The 17,037-nt window shown below is 38.1% G+C and overlaps 1 protein-coding gene across 1 annotated transcript in view; it reads right to left on the minus strand.

The window, feature by feature from the left end:
- The window catches only part of LOC110461426 (DNA-dependent protein kinase catalytic subunit-like), a 105,055-nt gene that overhangs the window by 46,063 nt on the left and 41,955 nt on the right, over positions 1-17,037 (minus strand). The window contains exons 40-56 of the mRNA XM_021514871.1: positions 15,642-15,889; positions 14,143-14,278; positions 13,539-13,631; positions 12,792-12,856; positions 12,197-12,299; positions 11,264-11,391; positions 10,700-10,904; positions 9,943-10,124; positions 9,424-9,592; positions 8,655-8,720; positions 7,560-7,745; positions 6,213-6,290; positions 5,838-5,972; positions 2,556-2,672; positions 2,050-2,193; positions 1,757-1,908; positions 871-1,008 (exon numbers count right to left, since the gene is read on the minus strand). Of these exons, the coding sequence (XP_021370546.1) occupies positions 871-1,008; positions 1,757-1,908; positions 2,050-2,193; positions 2,556-2,672; positions 5,838-5,972; positions 6,213-6,290; positions 7,560-7,745; positions 8,655-8,720; positions 9,424-9,592; positions 9,943-10,124; positions 10,700-10,904; positions 11,264-11,391; positions 12,197-12,299; positions 12,792-12,856; positions 13,539-13,631; positions 14,143-14,278; positions 15,642-15,889 (2,345 nt within the window). The remainder of the gene's footprint in view (positions 1-870; positions 1,009-1,756; positions 1,909-2,049; positions 2,194-2,555; positions 2,673-5,837; positions 5,973-6,212; positions 6,291-7,559; positions 7,746-8,654; positions 8,721-9,423; positions 9,593-9,942; positions 10,125-10,699; positions 10,905-11,263; positions 11,392-12,196; positions 12,300-12,791; positions 12,857-13,538; positions 13,632-14,142; positions 14,279-15,641; positions 15,890-17,037) is intronic.

Raw genomic sequence — 17,037 nt, forward strand, 5'->3', positions numbered from 1 at the left:
CTGAGTCAAATGGTGGTAAAATGTACAGGTCATACTGAGTCAAATGGTGGTCATCACTGAACATCCAGGTATTCTATTAAAATCCCTGTATTACATTAACATCCCTGTATTACATTAAATCCCTGTATTACATTAAAATCCCTGTATTACATTAACATCCATGTATACATTAACATCCCTGGATTACATTAACCTCCCTGTATTACATTAACATTTGATGTAGGATATCAGACTGACTAATGACTGATGAAGGACACCAGACTGATCGACCAATGACTAATGAAGGACACCAGACTGACCAATGATTGATGTAGGACACCTGACTGACCAATGATTGATGTAGGATATCAGACTGACTAATGACTGATGAAGGACACCAAACTGATCGACCAATGACTAATGAAGGACACCAGACTGATCGACCGGTATGTTAATAGAATACCTGGATGTTAATGTAATACAGGGATGTTAATATAATACATCAATGTATTATATTAACATCCATGTATCACATTAACATCCATGTATTACATTAACATCCAGGTATTCTATTAACATACCTGTATTACATTAAAATCCCGTATTACATTAACATCCCTGTATTACATTAACATCCCTGTATTACATTAACATCCCTGTATTACATTAACATCCCTGTATTACATTAACATCAATGTATTACATTAACATCCCTGTATTACATTAACATCCATGTATTACATTAACATCCATGTATTACATTAACATCCCTGTGTTTTACATTAACATCCCTGTATTACATTAACATCCATGTATTACATTAACATCAATGTATTATATTAACATCCCTGTAATACATTAACATTCATGTATTACAATAACGCTGCTTACTTATCCCGGTCTACTGGGGCCACAGGACCATAGGGTGGGAACTTGCAAGCAAGGACAACGCCCAATATCTGAATCCCAGTGCTGTGGCGGGGTGACTTGGGGTCACTGCGCGACTCCACCATCAGCTTGTATATCACACTGCAAGGAACAACAAGTCTGAGTGCAAGCATTCGATGTCCAAAAAACTGTTGCTGGTATTTCTCAGCTAGACGATTTGGTGCCGGAGATCTTGAGTGACTGTTTTTTTATATACACATATATATCTTCACTCTATACACTGTAATTTGTGACGAGTATGGTGATTTTGTTTTATATTAAATGAAGTACAACTTTGACAAGTATGTTCAAACTTTGGATCAATAACATACACAATACATCATCTTTATTTTATCAATACACAAAATGAACATGCAAATAATGAAGAAGGAGACAATTTTATGACTTGCCTTGTCCAGGTCTTAAAGTAAATATCTACAGCACCAAACCACCTAGCTAATAACTACCAGCTACACTTACCACTACATCATTTTGGCTATATATTTATAAACAAAAATATTCTTTTTTTTAATTAAAAAAATGGTAACCAATTTGACTGCCTTCAATAAAACAAAGTGAAACTACATCATACAGTCAGTGACTGGTCAGAGGGCCATCAATTAATCTAGACAAGAGGAACATGGGTACAAATCCCTGTCTTAATTCATACCCACATTAATTGTTGTAAAATAAAGATACTATATTGTTATCCCATTGCCATTACACTTCTTCATTTCAACATTAATTGGATTAGAATTAAGATAATCAAATCCCATTGCATGATCAACAGAATAGGTCTTAAAATCAGTGAATGTAAATAAAATAACAAAAAATCTAAACAGCACTGTACTTGTAAGGTACTTCCAGGCGATCTCTCCAGCACTGTAGCAGAGTTTTCAGTAGCTCTAAGTTGTTCCTAAACACCGGCCGTGTTTCACTGAACACGTTGGCCGTCAAGTAATCCACAACTCGTGTCGCCATGGCACGCTCCTCTGCAGTGTCCTGAATTTTAAAGACACAAACTAATGGGAGTAACACTTATTTAAAATAAATATGTCAACTGTCAGTCTGATATAATGAAAGTGTTTACCAGGGAAACAGTCACCTTGTCAACTGTCAGTATGATATTAGGAAAGTGTTTACCTGAGGTATAGCCATCTTGTGCCAGGACATCATAGTGACCACCACATCTACTACAAAGTAATTGATCCCCTGGCTCCCCAAGGCACCACTCAGAATCAGCTGGCTTAGCGGCCGCAGCCAGTACCGTGCGTATGGCTGGAAAATCTGTAGAACACAAAGGTCAGTAGGTTATAGAACCTTATTTCAAGGTCAAGGACTCTGTAGGCTATCAATTTTTCTAGGTTCAGAAATCTTCAACACTAATGGACTGTTCGAGCACACTTAATAATTTATCAAAAGTAAACTACATGCTTTGGTAACTAAAACAATAAATCACATACAATGATAAAGGTGAACTTTCTATTTAAAAAAACAAACCTTAGTCAACCTTAAAGGACAAAGACTTTTAAATCTGAGATATTCTACAATGAATCACTTATTATAAATGTTTCGAGAGAAACCAATTTCATGTTTATTACGCATAAAATGAAATATTCCACAAATTATTATCAGGTAACATTACCAACCTGTGTACAATTGCTGACAAGCTTTGCAATAAACAATTTGACATTGACATGCGTTTTCGCACTTTTTATTTTGGTGTGTAAATAATCCATCCATCCAGGCATGGTAGCTGCTGTCCCCTACAACAAAGGAAAACAACATTGTTACACTTACTGGGCAATAGATAGTCCCCTACAACAAAGGAAAACAACATTGTTACACTTACTGGGCAAGAGTTAGTCCCCTACAACAAAGGAAAACAACATTGCTACACTTACTGGGCAATAGTTAGTCCCCTACAACGTAGGAAAACAACATTGTTACACTTACTGGGCAATAGTTAGTCCTCTACAACAATGGAAAACAACATTGTTACACTTACTGGGCAATAGATAGTCCCCTACAACAAAGGAAAACAACATTGTTACACTTACTGGGCAAGAGTTAGTCCCCTACAACAAAGGAAAACAACATTGTTACACTTACTGGGCAAGAGTTAGTCCCCTACAACAAAGGAAAACAACATTGTTACACTTACTGGGCAATAGATAGTCCCCTACAACAAAGGAAAACAACATTGTTACACTTACTGGGCAAGAGTTAGTCCCCTACAACAAAGGAAAACAACATTGTTACACTTACTGGGCAATAGTTAGTGCCCTACAACAAAGGAAAACAACATTGTTACACTTACTGGGCAATAGATAGTCCCCTACAACAAAGGAAAACAACATTGTTACACTTACTGGGCAATAGTGAGTCCCCTACAACAAAGGAAAACAACATTGTTACACTTACTGGGCAAGAGTTAGTCCCCTACAACAAAGGAAAACAACATTGTTACACTTACTGGGCAATAGATAGTCCCCTACAACAAAGGAAAACAACATTGTTACACTTACTGGGCAAGAGTTAGTCCCCTACAACAAAGGAAAACAACATTGCTACACTTACTGGGCAATAGTTAGTCCCCTACAACCTAGGAAAACAACATTGCTACACTTACTGGGCAATAGTTAGTCCCCTACAACAAAGGAAAACAACACTGTTACACTTACTGGGCAATAGTTAGTCCCCTACAAGATAGGAAAACAACATTGCTACACTTACTGGGCAATAGTTAGTCCCCTACAAGATAGGAAAACAACATTGCTACACTTACTGGGCAATAGTTAGTCCCCTACAACCTAGGAAAACAACATTGCTACACTTACTGGGCAATAGTTAGTCCCCTACAACGTAGGAAAACAACATTGTTACACTTACTGGGCAATAGATAGTCCCCTACAACAAAGGAAAACAACATTGTTACACTTACTGGGCAAGAGTTAGTCCCCTACAACAAAGGAAAACAACATTGTTACACTTACTGGGCAAGAGTTAGTCCCCTACAACAAAGGAAAACAACATTGCTACACTTACTGGGCAATAGTTAGTCCCCTACAACGTAGGAAAACAACATTGTTACACTTACTGGGCAATAGTTAGTCCCCTACAACATAGGAAAACAACATTGTTACACTTACTGGGCAATAATTAGAAAGAAATCACAACATGCGAGACTGTACAGAAGTTCATAATGATATAAGCACCTGGGGGCTACCATATTTGACCAGGAAAAAAACCTCACCAATAAATAAGCCCATTCACCATTTTGCTTAATGTCCCAGGAATATGGTGGTTACTTGCAAGTCTCTCCTTTGTTTTCTTTCTGCAGAATAGTTAGGGATGTCAACAAATTCAGTAGCCAAAGCTCTAATTCTACTGATTATGTCACTGATTTAGGCCCAATAATGAATGAAATGAATACATAGAAGTGTGCAATGTGTATTCATAACCAAATTTAGTTTGAATTTTATTGTGGTATGTGGTAGCAGATCAAAGGCGGGGAGTATCCAAGCTGACAGAAATCATGCTGAATCCAGGGGAAGGTTGGTGTTGTGCCTCATTTGTATGTGTTGAAGCAGGACAATAGCAGTGTGATGACTACTTACTGTAGTGACTGACTGGAGGTGTGACACCTGTCCACTCCATGTGTTGTAGTAGGACTGTGGCAGTGTGACGACTACTTACTGTAGTGACTGACTGGAGGTGTGACACCTGTCCACTCCATGTGGTGTAGTAGGACTGTGGCAGTGTGACGACTACTTACTGTAGTGACTGACTGGAGGAGTGACACCTGTCCACTCCATGTGGTGTAGTAGGAGTGTGGCAGTGTGACGACTACTTACTGTAGTGACTGACTGGAGGGGTGACACCTGTCCACTCCATGTGGTGTAGTAGGAGTGTGGCAGTGTGACGACTACTTACTGTAGTGACTGACTGGAGGAGTGACACCTGTCCACTCCATGTGGTGTAGTAGGACTGTGGCAGTGTGACGACTACTTCCTGTAGTGACTGACTGGAGGTGTGACACCTGTCCACTCCATGTGGTGTAGTAGGAGTGTGGCAGTGTGACGACTACTTACTGTAGTGACTGACTGGACGTGTGACACCTGTCCACTCCATGTGGTGTAGTAGGAGTGTGGCAGTGTGACGACTACTTACTGTAGTGACTGACTGGAGGAGTGACACCTGTCCACTCCATGTGGTGTAGTAGGACTGTGGCAGGGTGACGACTACTTACTGTAGTGACGGGAGGTGTAACACAGGCGCGCTCCATGTGTTGTAGTAGGGCTGTGGCAGTGTGACGACTACTTACTGTAGTGACTGACTGGACGTGTGACACCTGTCCACTCCATGTGGTGTAGTAGGACTGTGGCAGGGTGACGACTACTTACTGTAGTGACGGGAGGTGTAACACCGGCTCGCTACATGTGGTGTAGTAGGACTGTGGCAGTGTGATGACTACTTACTGTAGTGACGGGAGGTGTAACACCGGCTCGCTACATGTGTTGTAGTAGGACTATGGCAGTGTGACGACTACTTACTGTAGTAATGGGAGGTGTAACACATGTCCACTCCATGTGTTGTAGCAGGACTGTGGCTGCGTGGTGACTACTTACTGTAGTGACGGGAGGGGCAACACATATCCACTCCATGTGTTGTAGTAGGACTGTGGCAGTGTGACGACTACTTACTGTAGTGACGGGAGGTGTAACACCGGCTCGCTCCATGTGGTGTAATAGGGCTGTGGCAGTGTGATGACTACTTATTGTAGTGACAGGAGGTGCAACACATGTCCACTCCATGTGTTGTAGCAGGACTGTGGCTGTGTGGTGACTACTTACTGTAGTGACGGGAGGTGCAACACATATCCACTCCATGTGTTGTAGTAGGACTGTGGCAGTGTGACGACTACTTACTGTAGTGACGGGAGGTGTAACACCAGCTCGCTCCATGTGTTGTAGCAGGGCTATTAAGGTGGCCATACATTCGTGTTTGTTGAGATCGTCCATTTCCAGCTCTACATAATCATCCTGTACCACAACCTTGGTCTCCTGTGTATACAAAATTTCCATTATACCACCATACAGATATACATCTCTGAATTCCTATATTGTTAACCTCAATACAGAGCAATATTCCTGTTATTGATGCACATCTTTAGGTCATTTAATACTAAAGGTGCATTTATCATTTACACACTTTATTTTCTATCGAAGATTTACTGCAGTCAAAGTTTTTGTGTGTAGAGGACATGTATTTGATAACGATTTGAACTGTACTTATAAACCTACTGTGTCGTCATCTGGATCATTGTAGCTGAAGATCCGTCCCAGGCGGGTCTTCCCTTTGTCCGAGGGTGAAGGTGAAAACTAAACAATCAAATATAAAACTTATGAAAAAAATAAAACTTCATCGATCTTCCTTGGTATATGCTAAACATAACAGCAAGAATACAAGCATCACTAAAACACTGACAGGTCAGTAAGGGCCCCGTCTTGTGGCAATATATCCCCCATAATCATCAAGTAGTAATCTGCCCATATAGCTGAGCTTGACTTTTGCTATTTGGACTTCAAAAAGAATCGCAAAGAAGCAAAATATACATTTTGCATGTACTATGATGTGAGTCTTGTTTCCTTCCACCTCCATATTTGCTGGGCTAACAGAAATGTAAATACCGGAGCAATACTCATTTGTTAGCTTTGATTTGTTTTATTTCACCTTATATACCTCCTCCATCAAGAGCCAGGGTCAAAGTCAGAGATCCACTTTGTCTTTGACCTTTGGACCCAAATGACCTTGACCATTAACCTAGCCACCCTGATCTTTGGTCGGTTGACTTATTCTTTAATTCCGACCAACTTTGCTTCATAATATCATAACAAAATGTTCATCAGGGAAAAGGTACAACATTTAACCTTCACCTTTGACCCAGTGAACTTGACTTTTGGTCAATTGACTCCTTGTTTAATTCTGAGCTACATTGCTTCAAAGTGTCATAGCGAAATGTTCACCAGTGAAAAGCTACAAAATTTGACCTTGACCCCTGACCCAATGACCTTGACCTTTGGTCAGTTGACTCCTTGTTTAATTCTGATCAACTTTGCTTCATAATGTCATAACAAAATGTTCATCAGTGAAAAGATGTAAAATTTGACCTTGACCTTTGAACCAAATGACCTTGACCTTTGACCTTGACTTTTTACTTCAATGTGTAATTTTGTGAACTGAACATCTTGACCAAGTTTCATGTACATTGGTCAATAAATACCAAAGTTATCAGCCAGAAACAAAATTTGTTGACAGACAGACAGACAGACAGACAGAGTGATTACTATAGGGCACCCGTATCTCCGATACGGGGCCCTTAAAAAACAATTTGTTCTCCGTTAAGGAAACAAAGCCTTCAAGTTTTCCATCCTCACCTGGACACCCTTGGTATATATAACCTCCGTGATCTGGATGATCTTGGAACATCTAATATGAAGTCCTTTGTAGTAATACAGTAGAGAAGATGTCACCTTGTCTCTATAACTACATCACATATATAAATTTAAACATGTAAAAAAGCATTTTATCATAAACATAATACAGCTGTACCAATAAGATTTCATTAAATTTAAACCTAAAACCCTGACCTGTGATGTGCCTGCGGTGGAGAAGTCATACTGACTGACGTCGTCATGGAGACTGCTGTCAGCCAGGTACTGTGAGGCTAGGTTGAAGGAAGAATACTCCGTTTCCATGGTAACGCCATCCTCTTGTTGCCGTTCCTGTACCTCCTTACGCAGCGACACAAACTGCTTCTTTCTCTCCATGGGAGACTTACAAGGACAGCAGACAAACTTAGTTTAGTATCAAAAGCAAGGTCCCTATTCTAATAAAAGTTAACTCAACAAAAACTATTATTTCATTATTATAAGACCTCCTTGCAACAATGGTAGGCCCCTCAAGAACCTCCTTGCCAATCACCATCTTAGAAGAAACAGTTGTTGCGTTATAAACAACTTGATTTATAAATCAAGTCTGCCATGCTCAAAGAAAACCATGAGATAAGTTTATAAATTCACTACCACTGGCATTGCCGCTATATATATCAGCTATGAATGCCCACATGTCGAGGTAATAATTATTATGACATCATAATTGTGTCATTGGATACCACTTGTCCTCTTATGAGGATGGCTGGGCCCCATAACAATCATACACACAATACATACAGTTATTGGAAATGAATGCTGAATTTTGACATAAAATGAATTTAATTTTCTATGATAATATACTTTTAAAACGGTAAACATAATTATTAAGCTGCTTTTAGTTGGCATAGTCAATATGAAGGCTAGGTGAAACATGACTAATTCAACTTGAAATGCCAGAACATTTTATGGAATCTGTCTCATTCTAGTTGGTATTCATATTGACTATGAATGTCAATGGAAAGCAGTTCAATGCTTAATTTGATCACATTACCAGGACTGCATGTCATTCTGCAAAATAGTCTACTCTCTATGAACATCGTCAAGTCTTCAATATGTCACAATCTTGATGTCATTCAGACCGTCGTCTTCAATAGGACACCAATGTTCCAGGATGTCATGTTCACCATCATAATTCTCATGTCACAAAGGGTGATACACTGTCTTATTACACAAATAGGGTAACAAACAAAATATAGAAATGAAGGAATTCACTACATGATGATACTTAAATAGTCCTGTGTTAAAACTTACTGTCAATTCTGTGGGGAATTCGTATGTCCTTTCCTTATCAATTAGATTATCCAGCAAAAAGTCACCCTGTAAAATAGAAAACATAATCATTAGAAACTCTGGAGCATTCAATTCATCCCAACAGATGTAGGAAATGGTTAGTAACACAGGTTACCGATCACATTCATTTCTTAACCTATCATCCTTGAATATATAACTATAAAACTTGCTACAAAAGTGACAAATTAAAATTGCTTTCCTGAATTGGTTTTGGGCAACAACAACAAAACTGACACAAACTTATAGCGTATATGTAATGGAAACCTGTTGGGAATAAATATTTCCCGAGTTTAGCTGAATTCTGAACTGTAAAGCACAAGCGAAAATATAGTTTTCCATGTAATTTCTAACTTAGTAAACAAATTCATGGTCAAAAAGTTAAGTTTTTCATCATCATTTACAGCCTGGCAAATGATGAGGCAGACAATATTTTCTTTACAGACAGATGGACGGACAAGATTGTGTCTACAGAAAAAATGCATGGATGAGCTGACTCTATTAAGTACTCATTACAATGAGTACAAAGGAACCTTTCAGGGGCAGACCTAGTGTGGCATCATGATAACATGACATTTTTTCTTGATGTCCTGAGCACGATACGATTATCATTCCTGTGAAATTGTCAGGTTTATCAAGTTGACAGCATTTTATGTCTCAATGTTAAAATGTTATAATAACCTATCACTGTTAATACAGTTATAAATAAAGTCAGATATAGATTCCACTTTACCTTTGTCTCGTCCTCCTTAAACAGGAACACCTGATAAAACTTGGCCTCCGTCTGAGTACAAGATACCACAGAAATAAGCATGTTATAGGCAGCACAGTGGTGGAGGCGTCGCAGGCTCAGCAGAGTTGTCTCCCCTCGGGTATCCTCTCCCTTGGCAGCATGGCCAATTCTTATGTAAAACATCATACCGGCAATGTGAGACTATTTTTTCTTTCATTTAGCAGTTTACATGAAACAGGAATTGACATATCAAGCGCACTGCAAATACTTTTACGACCAAACATCTGCACTTAACTTTAACCGAAGCTTAGAGGCATTCATTGAAGAAAACATTTCTGAAATATTGCATAATTTTCATACTTTATCCTGATTTTTCTTTTACTAATAACATTCCTTATATCGTCATTACCCTAGTTAATTTACAATATAAGATTGATTAATATAAATTTGAATAGCCTGTTTCATTAATGTTAAAAAATAAACAAGTTTAAAATTAATTAACTAACAGTCATTTCTTACTTCATTATCACCCTAGTCATCTCTGATCCTGTTTTGATTGGTTCGTTTTTGATCTGACAAAACTTCTCGTTAAGGACTGAGTTTTTGCTGGAGACATTCTCTTTAGCTAGGTGTGAGTACATGATGTCTATGAGCTGGAAACAGCCAGTCTTGCTCACCAGCTGGTTCTCCAACCCCGGGCCCTGTGGAAAGCATGGCTTCAAAATCATACACCAAACTATTAGTTCCTTAGAACACAGTATCAAAATCTATAGTTAAACATGATATAGTCATAAGATAAGAAAAAAAAAAATTCAGATGGAAGAAACCTCGAATAAATTTGTAGAAAAGATTGAGATAAGGATAATTCACTGATATTGTTAATACTAGCACTATACTGTAGTCTTTGTCTCAATATTATAGAAGAGATTCAATATGTTTTAAATAATATTAGGTGTTCTTCTCATCCTCCTAGTAATGTTCTCACCGAATTTGACCTTTAGATATAACTTCTCACAATAAACCCTTACTGACAATATCAGAAACAGTGACCTGACCCCTAGTAACATTGCTACTGACCTTGACCTGACCCCTAGTAACATGACCAGTGACCATGACCTGACCCCTAGCAACATGACCACTGGCCTTGACCTGACCCCTAGTAACATGCCCAGTGACCTTGATCTGACCCCTAGTAACATTGTTACTGACCTTGACCTGACCCCTTGTAAAAATGGCCAGTGACCTTGACCTGACCCCTAGTAACATTGCCACTGACCTTGACCTGCTTGGCTTCGGTTATGGACCTCAGTTCCTTCATATGATCCAGATAGAATTCTATAAGTGCAGACTTGTGACACAGATGTAGCATAGGCAAGGCCACCTTGTGTAGGGTTGCCGTACGGATCTCTGCAGGGTAACTCTCTTTACTGAACACTCCGTAGGCCACATCTACTGCCAGCTTCTGTTTGTCTGCAGGAAGCCTGAAGTATGTAAACAGTATTCACACATCTCTTGTTTAAAATGGAATACTGTAAACCACAATATTTTTGTGCACACCAAAATTTGCCTTGTGGCCTTTTAAATAAAAAAATCCCAATGTTTAATTAACCCAGGTTTACATACCAGTAAAGTTTACTATAGGATATTATATTGAATTTGGACACTTGTTCATGTTGGATGAAAATATAATGGGGTCAGAATTTTGTTTTTGTTTTATAGTACTGGTAGCCCCAAACAAATGACCTTTCTCTGCTAGTGAATGCTGCGACATAAACATCCATCAATGTTTATTCATTGGAAGAAAAATTAACACGGAAATTCTTCCTACATGTATGTTTACCTTTTTGTGAATCTGTTTAGAAACTGTTGGATGGTATCTTCATAGGTATGCTTCTGTTCCCGGCAGGTGATGCTGATCAGGAGCTCCAGGAGAACGAGACTGCCAGAAAGTTCCAGTCCACTCAAAATCTACCACAGAACACAAATATCTACGATAACTTTGAAAAACTTGAAACATGAAATTGCAATTGAATCACCAATGCTAACAGCATTTAATCCTTCCACCCACTTACATTAATGACTGGGTACCAGCAGAACTTAGTTTATACGTAGAAATAAATACTGTACGTTCTCCTACTATTAGGAAATGATTTCCTTTTCATAGCAATACCATTTGCTTCTTTTGAAGACGAGAAAATGTCTGAAGACATGAATGGCCCCACTCTAATGCTAATTAGTATCCTTCTTTTACAATCTTTTATTAATAGTTACATTGACATTGGAACTTTGAAATACAAACTCATTTGAGGTCAAAGTTCATTTTTCCTGTACAAAAATTGATCAGACTCTGTTAAGAAATAAAGTTGCTGAGTGATGTCACTGTATTGGTTGACAAATTTCTATATATAACAAGAGTGACCTTTTCCTTGACCTTGGAACCTTGAAATATGGATTCTTTGCAGCATTCTCATTTTTGACCATCATATAAAGTTTGATCAAAACCCTTTAAAAATTGAAGTTGCTAGAGTGATGACAAAGATTTTCTATCAATAGCAACTATGACACTGACCTTGATCTTCGCACCCTGAAACACAAACTTTGGCATACTCAACCAATAAGGTAAGTTTGATCAAGATCCTTGGAGAAATAAAGACGCTAATAACAAAATGTTAAAATACATAACGATGTACACACATACATACAAACAGAAAGCTATATCCCCTCCGCAGCCTTGTCGTCAGGGGAAAGTGAAACATTTCAATCCTAGTTTTACCTTGTCTAATGCTGTTATATAATCCCGATACTGGGAACTGCCTTTGGGGAATTCTGAACTCTTCAAAGGGAAGTTATCAGCCACAAGTCTGTCCAAACTTGTCCTTGAATATAAAACAAACACAGAACTAATATATCTATTGGAAAGTTGGGGAAGTGGATAGCACACTTGCCTTATACCATTATAGCCGGAGTTTGATTTCCCAATCAGACATGAAAGGGTTCACCTGCTCCACCACCTTAGTTTTCTCCGGATTTTCCTGTTTTCTCCCATATTAAGACCCCTTACACACTTTTATGCAGGGGTGATTTAACAAATATAAGTTGAAAAAACTTGTTTCCAAATAGTTATAAAATTTCTGTTTATTTTGGAGGAAGTGCAAATAAACAACAGAAACACTGAAAACGATAATATCTCCCACTTCTGACAATAGCATGACAACAAATACCAAGTGGAGAGTTACAGTCTGATATTTCTACATTCAAAAAGTTAACTGAATGAGTAGGAAAACAATATTTTTGAAATTATAGTCTCATTTACTGAAGATGTACAAATGAAAGCTTTCAAATATATGCAGTATATGTCTAAAACTTACTTGAGTTTTGTGACGTGGGGCTTCGGGACATTGATGAAGAATGGTAGCAGATCTAACACACGGCACTGTAAAGGGAAAAAAAGTTTTATAAAGAAGCCTATTGGGTATATATCACAGAATCAGATCGCCATGACAACACACCTTTTGGGAATATTTCACAGGTTCAAATCAGATCACCCTGACAACACACCTACTGGGAACATATCAGAGGTTCAGATCAGATATCCTCTGTTATATAACATTGATTCTCTTGCCTAAGGATGCTCTAGACGGGTACATCCTCCATTTATACCAAAATGAATCCCTTTACCTAACAATGCTCCAGACCAGATTTAGTCAAAATCTACTGAGCTGTTTGGACATAACAGTGTTTTTAAAGATAAAGTTGATGGTTGGACTGAGGCCTGACATTGCACCACAGTATAAGCTCATCGGAACTTTGGATTAGGTGAGTTAACAATGATCTGATCTTATGCTGTGACCCAAAATTCAAACTTGATGGTACAACCTTCAAGAAGTAAGCCACATATTTTCGAGTTGTGATATATCTATATTATGAAGTTTCATGCATCTGTTCAGAGGTTATAGCCCTAAAATGGGATAGAATGACAGGCCTCTAGTCTCCCCTATTTTACTGAAAGGGGAAGAATAAGAAGGAAAATAAGTTTTTGTTTCAGAGAATGTTATGAAGTATCAGCCCAATGTGTTAGGATCCACAGGTGTCAGTTCCCAGTGCAGAGGACCTACCTTGAATGCGAGATTGGTCCTGGTATCTGTCAGGCATTGGAGGTACGTACCAAACACATCCTCAAATGATGGCGAGGACGGAGTGGACACAAACTGAAACATGGCATATGCAGGGTCAAGATTATTTTAATACATGTGAGGAGATTTTTTTCTTCTTCTCAATTCTATCTCAAAGCAACAAGCCCAATGGGCCTGTATTACTCACATGGAATTCAGTTATGTGAACTTAAGACCTAAGTAGGCCAAAATAAAATTAATTTAAACAAACTTGACAGCCCTCTACTTAAGTAAGAAACATGCTAAATATCTTGACTGTATGTCTCTTGGTTATTCAGGAATTAAAAGGTTTTAAAACATTTGACCACTGACCGAAATACTATAACCATAATACTCTGGATTATTCAATAGAAGCTGTTTAAATAGTTCAACACATTTGGCGCTTGTGACCTAGAAAGTGGGTCAAGGTCATTAATTTGAATACATTTTATTGCCTTTCATCACAGCATGCTACTTGACAAATCTTGTTGTCTATGACTGTATTTTTATTTTCATTATATGACACCAGCTCAGTTAAAGGACAATATCTTATTGTCTAGTTTCATACCTTACTGTCAATCAGAAGGAGCTTTGTCAGTAACAGCAAGGTCATACTCTGAAGGTCAATTGAGGACTTGCTGTCACACCAGCCAGCTATCGTCTTCCACTGCATCAGTACACTCTTTACTATGTTCTGTCCTATCCTGAAAATTAATGGCAGTATATACCGGTACTGAAAATACATCAAATAAACAATCTAACTCAATACTCCATCATATATGTAATTATATAGCCTGTTCAATATTCAATACTCCATCATATACATAATTATATAGCCTGTTCAATATTCAATGCTCCATCATATACATAATTATATAGCCTGTTCAGTATTCAATACTTCATCATATACATAATTATATAGCCTGTTCAATATTCAATACTCCATCATATACATAATTATATAGCATGTTCAATATTCAATACTCCATCATATACGAAATTATATAGCCTGTTCAATATTCAATACTCCATCATATACATAATCATATAGCCTGTTCAATATTCAATACTCCATCATATATATAATTATATAGCCTGTTCAATATTCAATCCTCCATCATATACATAATTATATAGCATGTTCGATATTCAATACTCCATCATATACGAAATTATATAGCCTGTTCAATATTCAATACTCCATCATATATATAATTATATAGCCTGTTCAATATTCAATACTCCATCATATACATAATTATATAGCCTGTTCAATATTCAATACTTCATCATATATATAAATATATAGCCTGTTCAATATTCAATACTCCATCATATACATAATTATATAGCCTGTTCAATATTCAATCCCACAGAATAGCTCAGTCTATTAGAGTGACAGTATATTGGTCAGGGCTTCGGGTTCAAATCCTGATCTGGCACCATTGCATTTTCACACTAAAAACACTGTAATCAATTTATGATAATTTCCCCTTTATTTAAGGATTGGTTGTCATATTTTTGACATGCATTGGTGAGTAACATACATTGGCTTACCTACATATTTAACATGGTGCGCTCTATTACACACCAATGCATGTCAAAAATATGACAACCAATACTTATATTTACATTTTATGTTAATCAACTTACAGTTCACACAGGAATAAAGACATAATATTAGTCTGAACATGTTTCAACATCAGGGTAAATCCATACAGAGAACAGCCACCAGTTGACAGTGGAGCCGCGCAATCTCCAACGTTACAGTTATGACGTCATAAGCGTAGCGACGTCACAATGGCCCAATGTATGTTATACGGAAATAACATACATTGGGCCTGGTAGAAACATCTAGGCTCTGTGCAGTGGAAATGTAAATATTATGGGATATTTTCACTTCAGTTCTACAAGCTATCGTTTTCTTTACAGAAAATCTTTATCAGAGCTAGTCATGCTGGAAATAATATTTCTAATGAATAATAACTTTTATAGTCTTTGGCATTGCATGGTACAGGTATTCATAATAAAACAATTCTTTTGGAAGGGGTAGGGGGAGTGACTCACCGTTTCCTCAGTGCTTTGTCCCTAGTGACGTGGTCCACCATGGCAACAAGGATCCTGCTCACCTTCCTACCATCTGCTCCTGCCCGAGTTGCCAATGACTTGACACACATATCTGATTCTACTGCCATGTGACCTGCTATCACAGACTTAAACATGGAGAAGACCAGGTCGCCATGGCACTGCTCCAACCCCTTACTAGATCCACTCACCAAAGTTTGGTCAAGTATGGCCTCCACAAGGACACTTCCCTAAGATAAAAACAAAACAAAACATTTTGTCATGTGATGAGATCTAAAATGCCTCAACAGTGTCTGAACATTAGCGTACTAGTAAATGTTGGTTAACACCTGGCAACTCATTAGATGGAGGAGGATGGAGTTGGCTGGATTGGGGGGGGGGGGGGGGGNCTAGTATAAACCTTACTGATTATATAGAGGGGGCTCATCTTAGTGTAACCCTTACTGATTAGACAGAGGGTGCTCATCTTAGTATAACCCTTACTGATTACACATAGGGGCTCATCTTAGTATAACCCTTACTGATTAGACAGAGCGGGCTTATTTCAGTATAACCCTTACTGATTATACAGAGGGGGCTCATCTAGTATAAACCTTACTGATTATACAGAGGGGGCTCATCTAGTATAAACCTTACTGATTATACAGAGGGGGCTCAACTTAGTATAACCCTTACTGATTATACAGAGGGGGCTCATCTTAATATAACTCTTACTGATTAGACAGAGGGGGCTCATCTTAGTATAACTCTTACTGATTACACATAGGGGGCTCATCTTAGTATAACCTTTACCTTTTAGACAGTGGGGGCTCATCTTAGTATAAGCCTTATTGATTACACATAGGGGGCTCATCTTAGTGTAACCCTTACTGATTATATAGAGGGGGCTCATCTTAATATAACTCTTGCTGATTAGACAGAGGGGGCTCATCTTAATATAACCCTTACTGATTACACATAGGGGGCTCAACTTAGTATAACCCTTACTGATTATACAGAGGGGGCTCATCTTAGTATAACCCTTACTGATTATATAGAGGGGGCTCATCTTAATATAACTCTTACTGATTAGACAGAGGGGGCTCATCTTATTATGACCCTTACTGATTACACATAGGGGGCTCATCTTAGTATAATCTTTACTTATTAGACAGAGGGGGCTCATCTTAGTATAACCCTTACTGATTATATAGAGGGGGCTCATCTTAGTATAACTCTTCCTGATTATACAGAGGGGGCTCATCTTAGTATAATCTTTACTTATTAGACAGAGGGGGCTCATCTTAGTATAACCATTAAGCTAAACTTAGGTTTAGGGATATCTTCTTCGAATAGCCCGTATTTTATGTACTACTAATAAATAAATAGACCTGTCAGA

This window comes from Mizuhopecten yessoensis, unplaced genomic scaffold (assembly GCF_002113885.1).
Source record: "Mizuhopecten yessoensis strain PY_sf001 unplaced genomic scaffold, ASM211388v2 scaffold10619, whole genome shotgun sequence".
In the NCBI taxonomy this organism is placed as follows: Eukaryota; Metazoa; Mollusca; class Bivalvia; order Pectinida; family Pectinidae; genus Mizuhopecten; species Mizuhopecten yessoensis.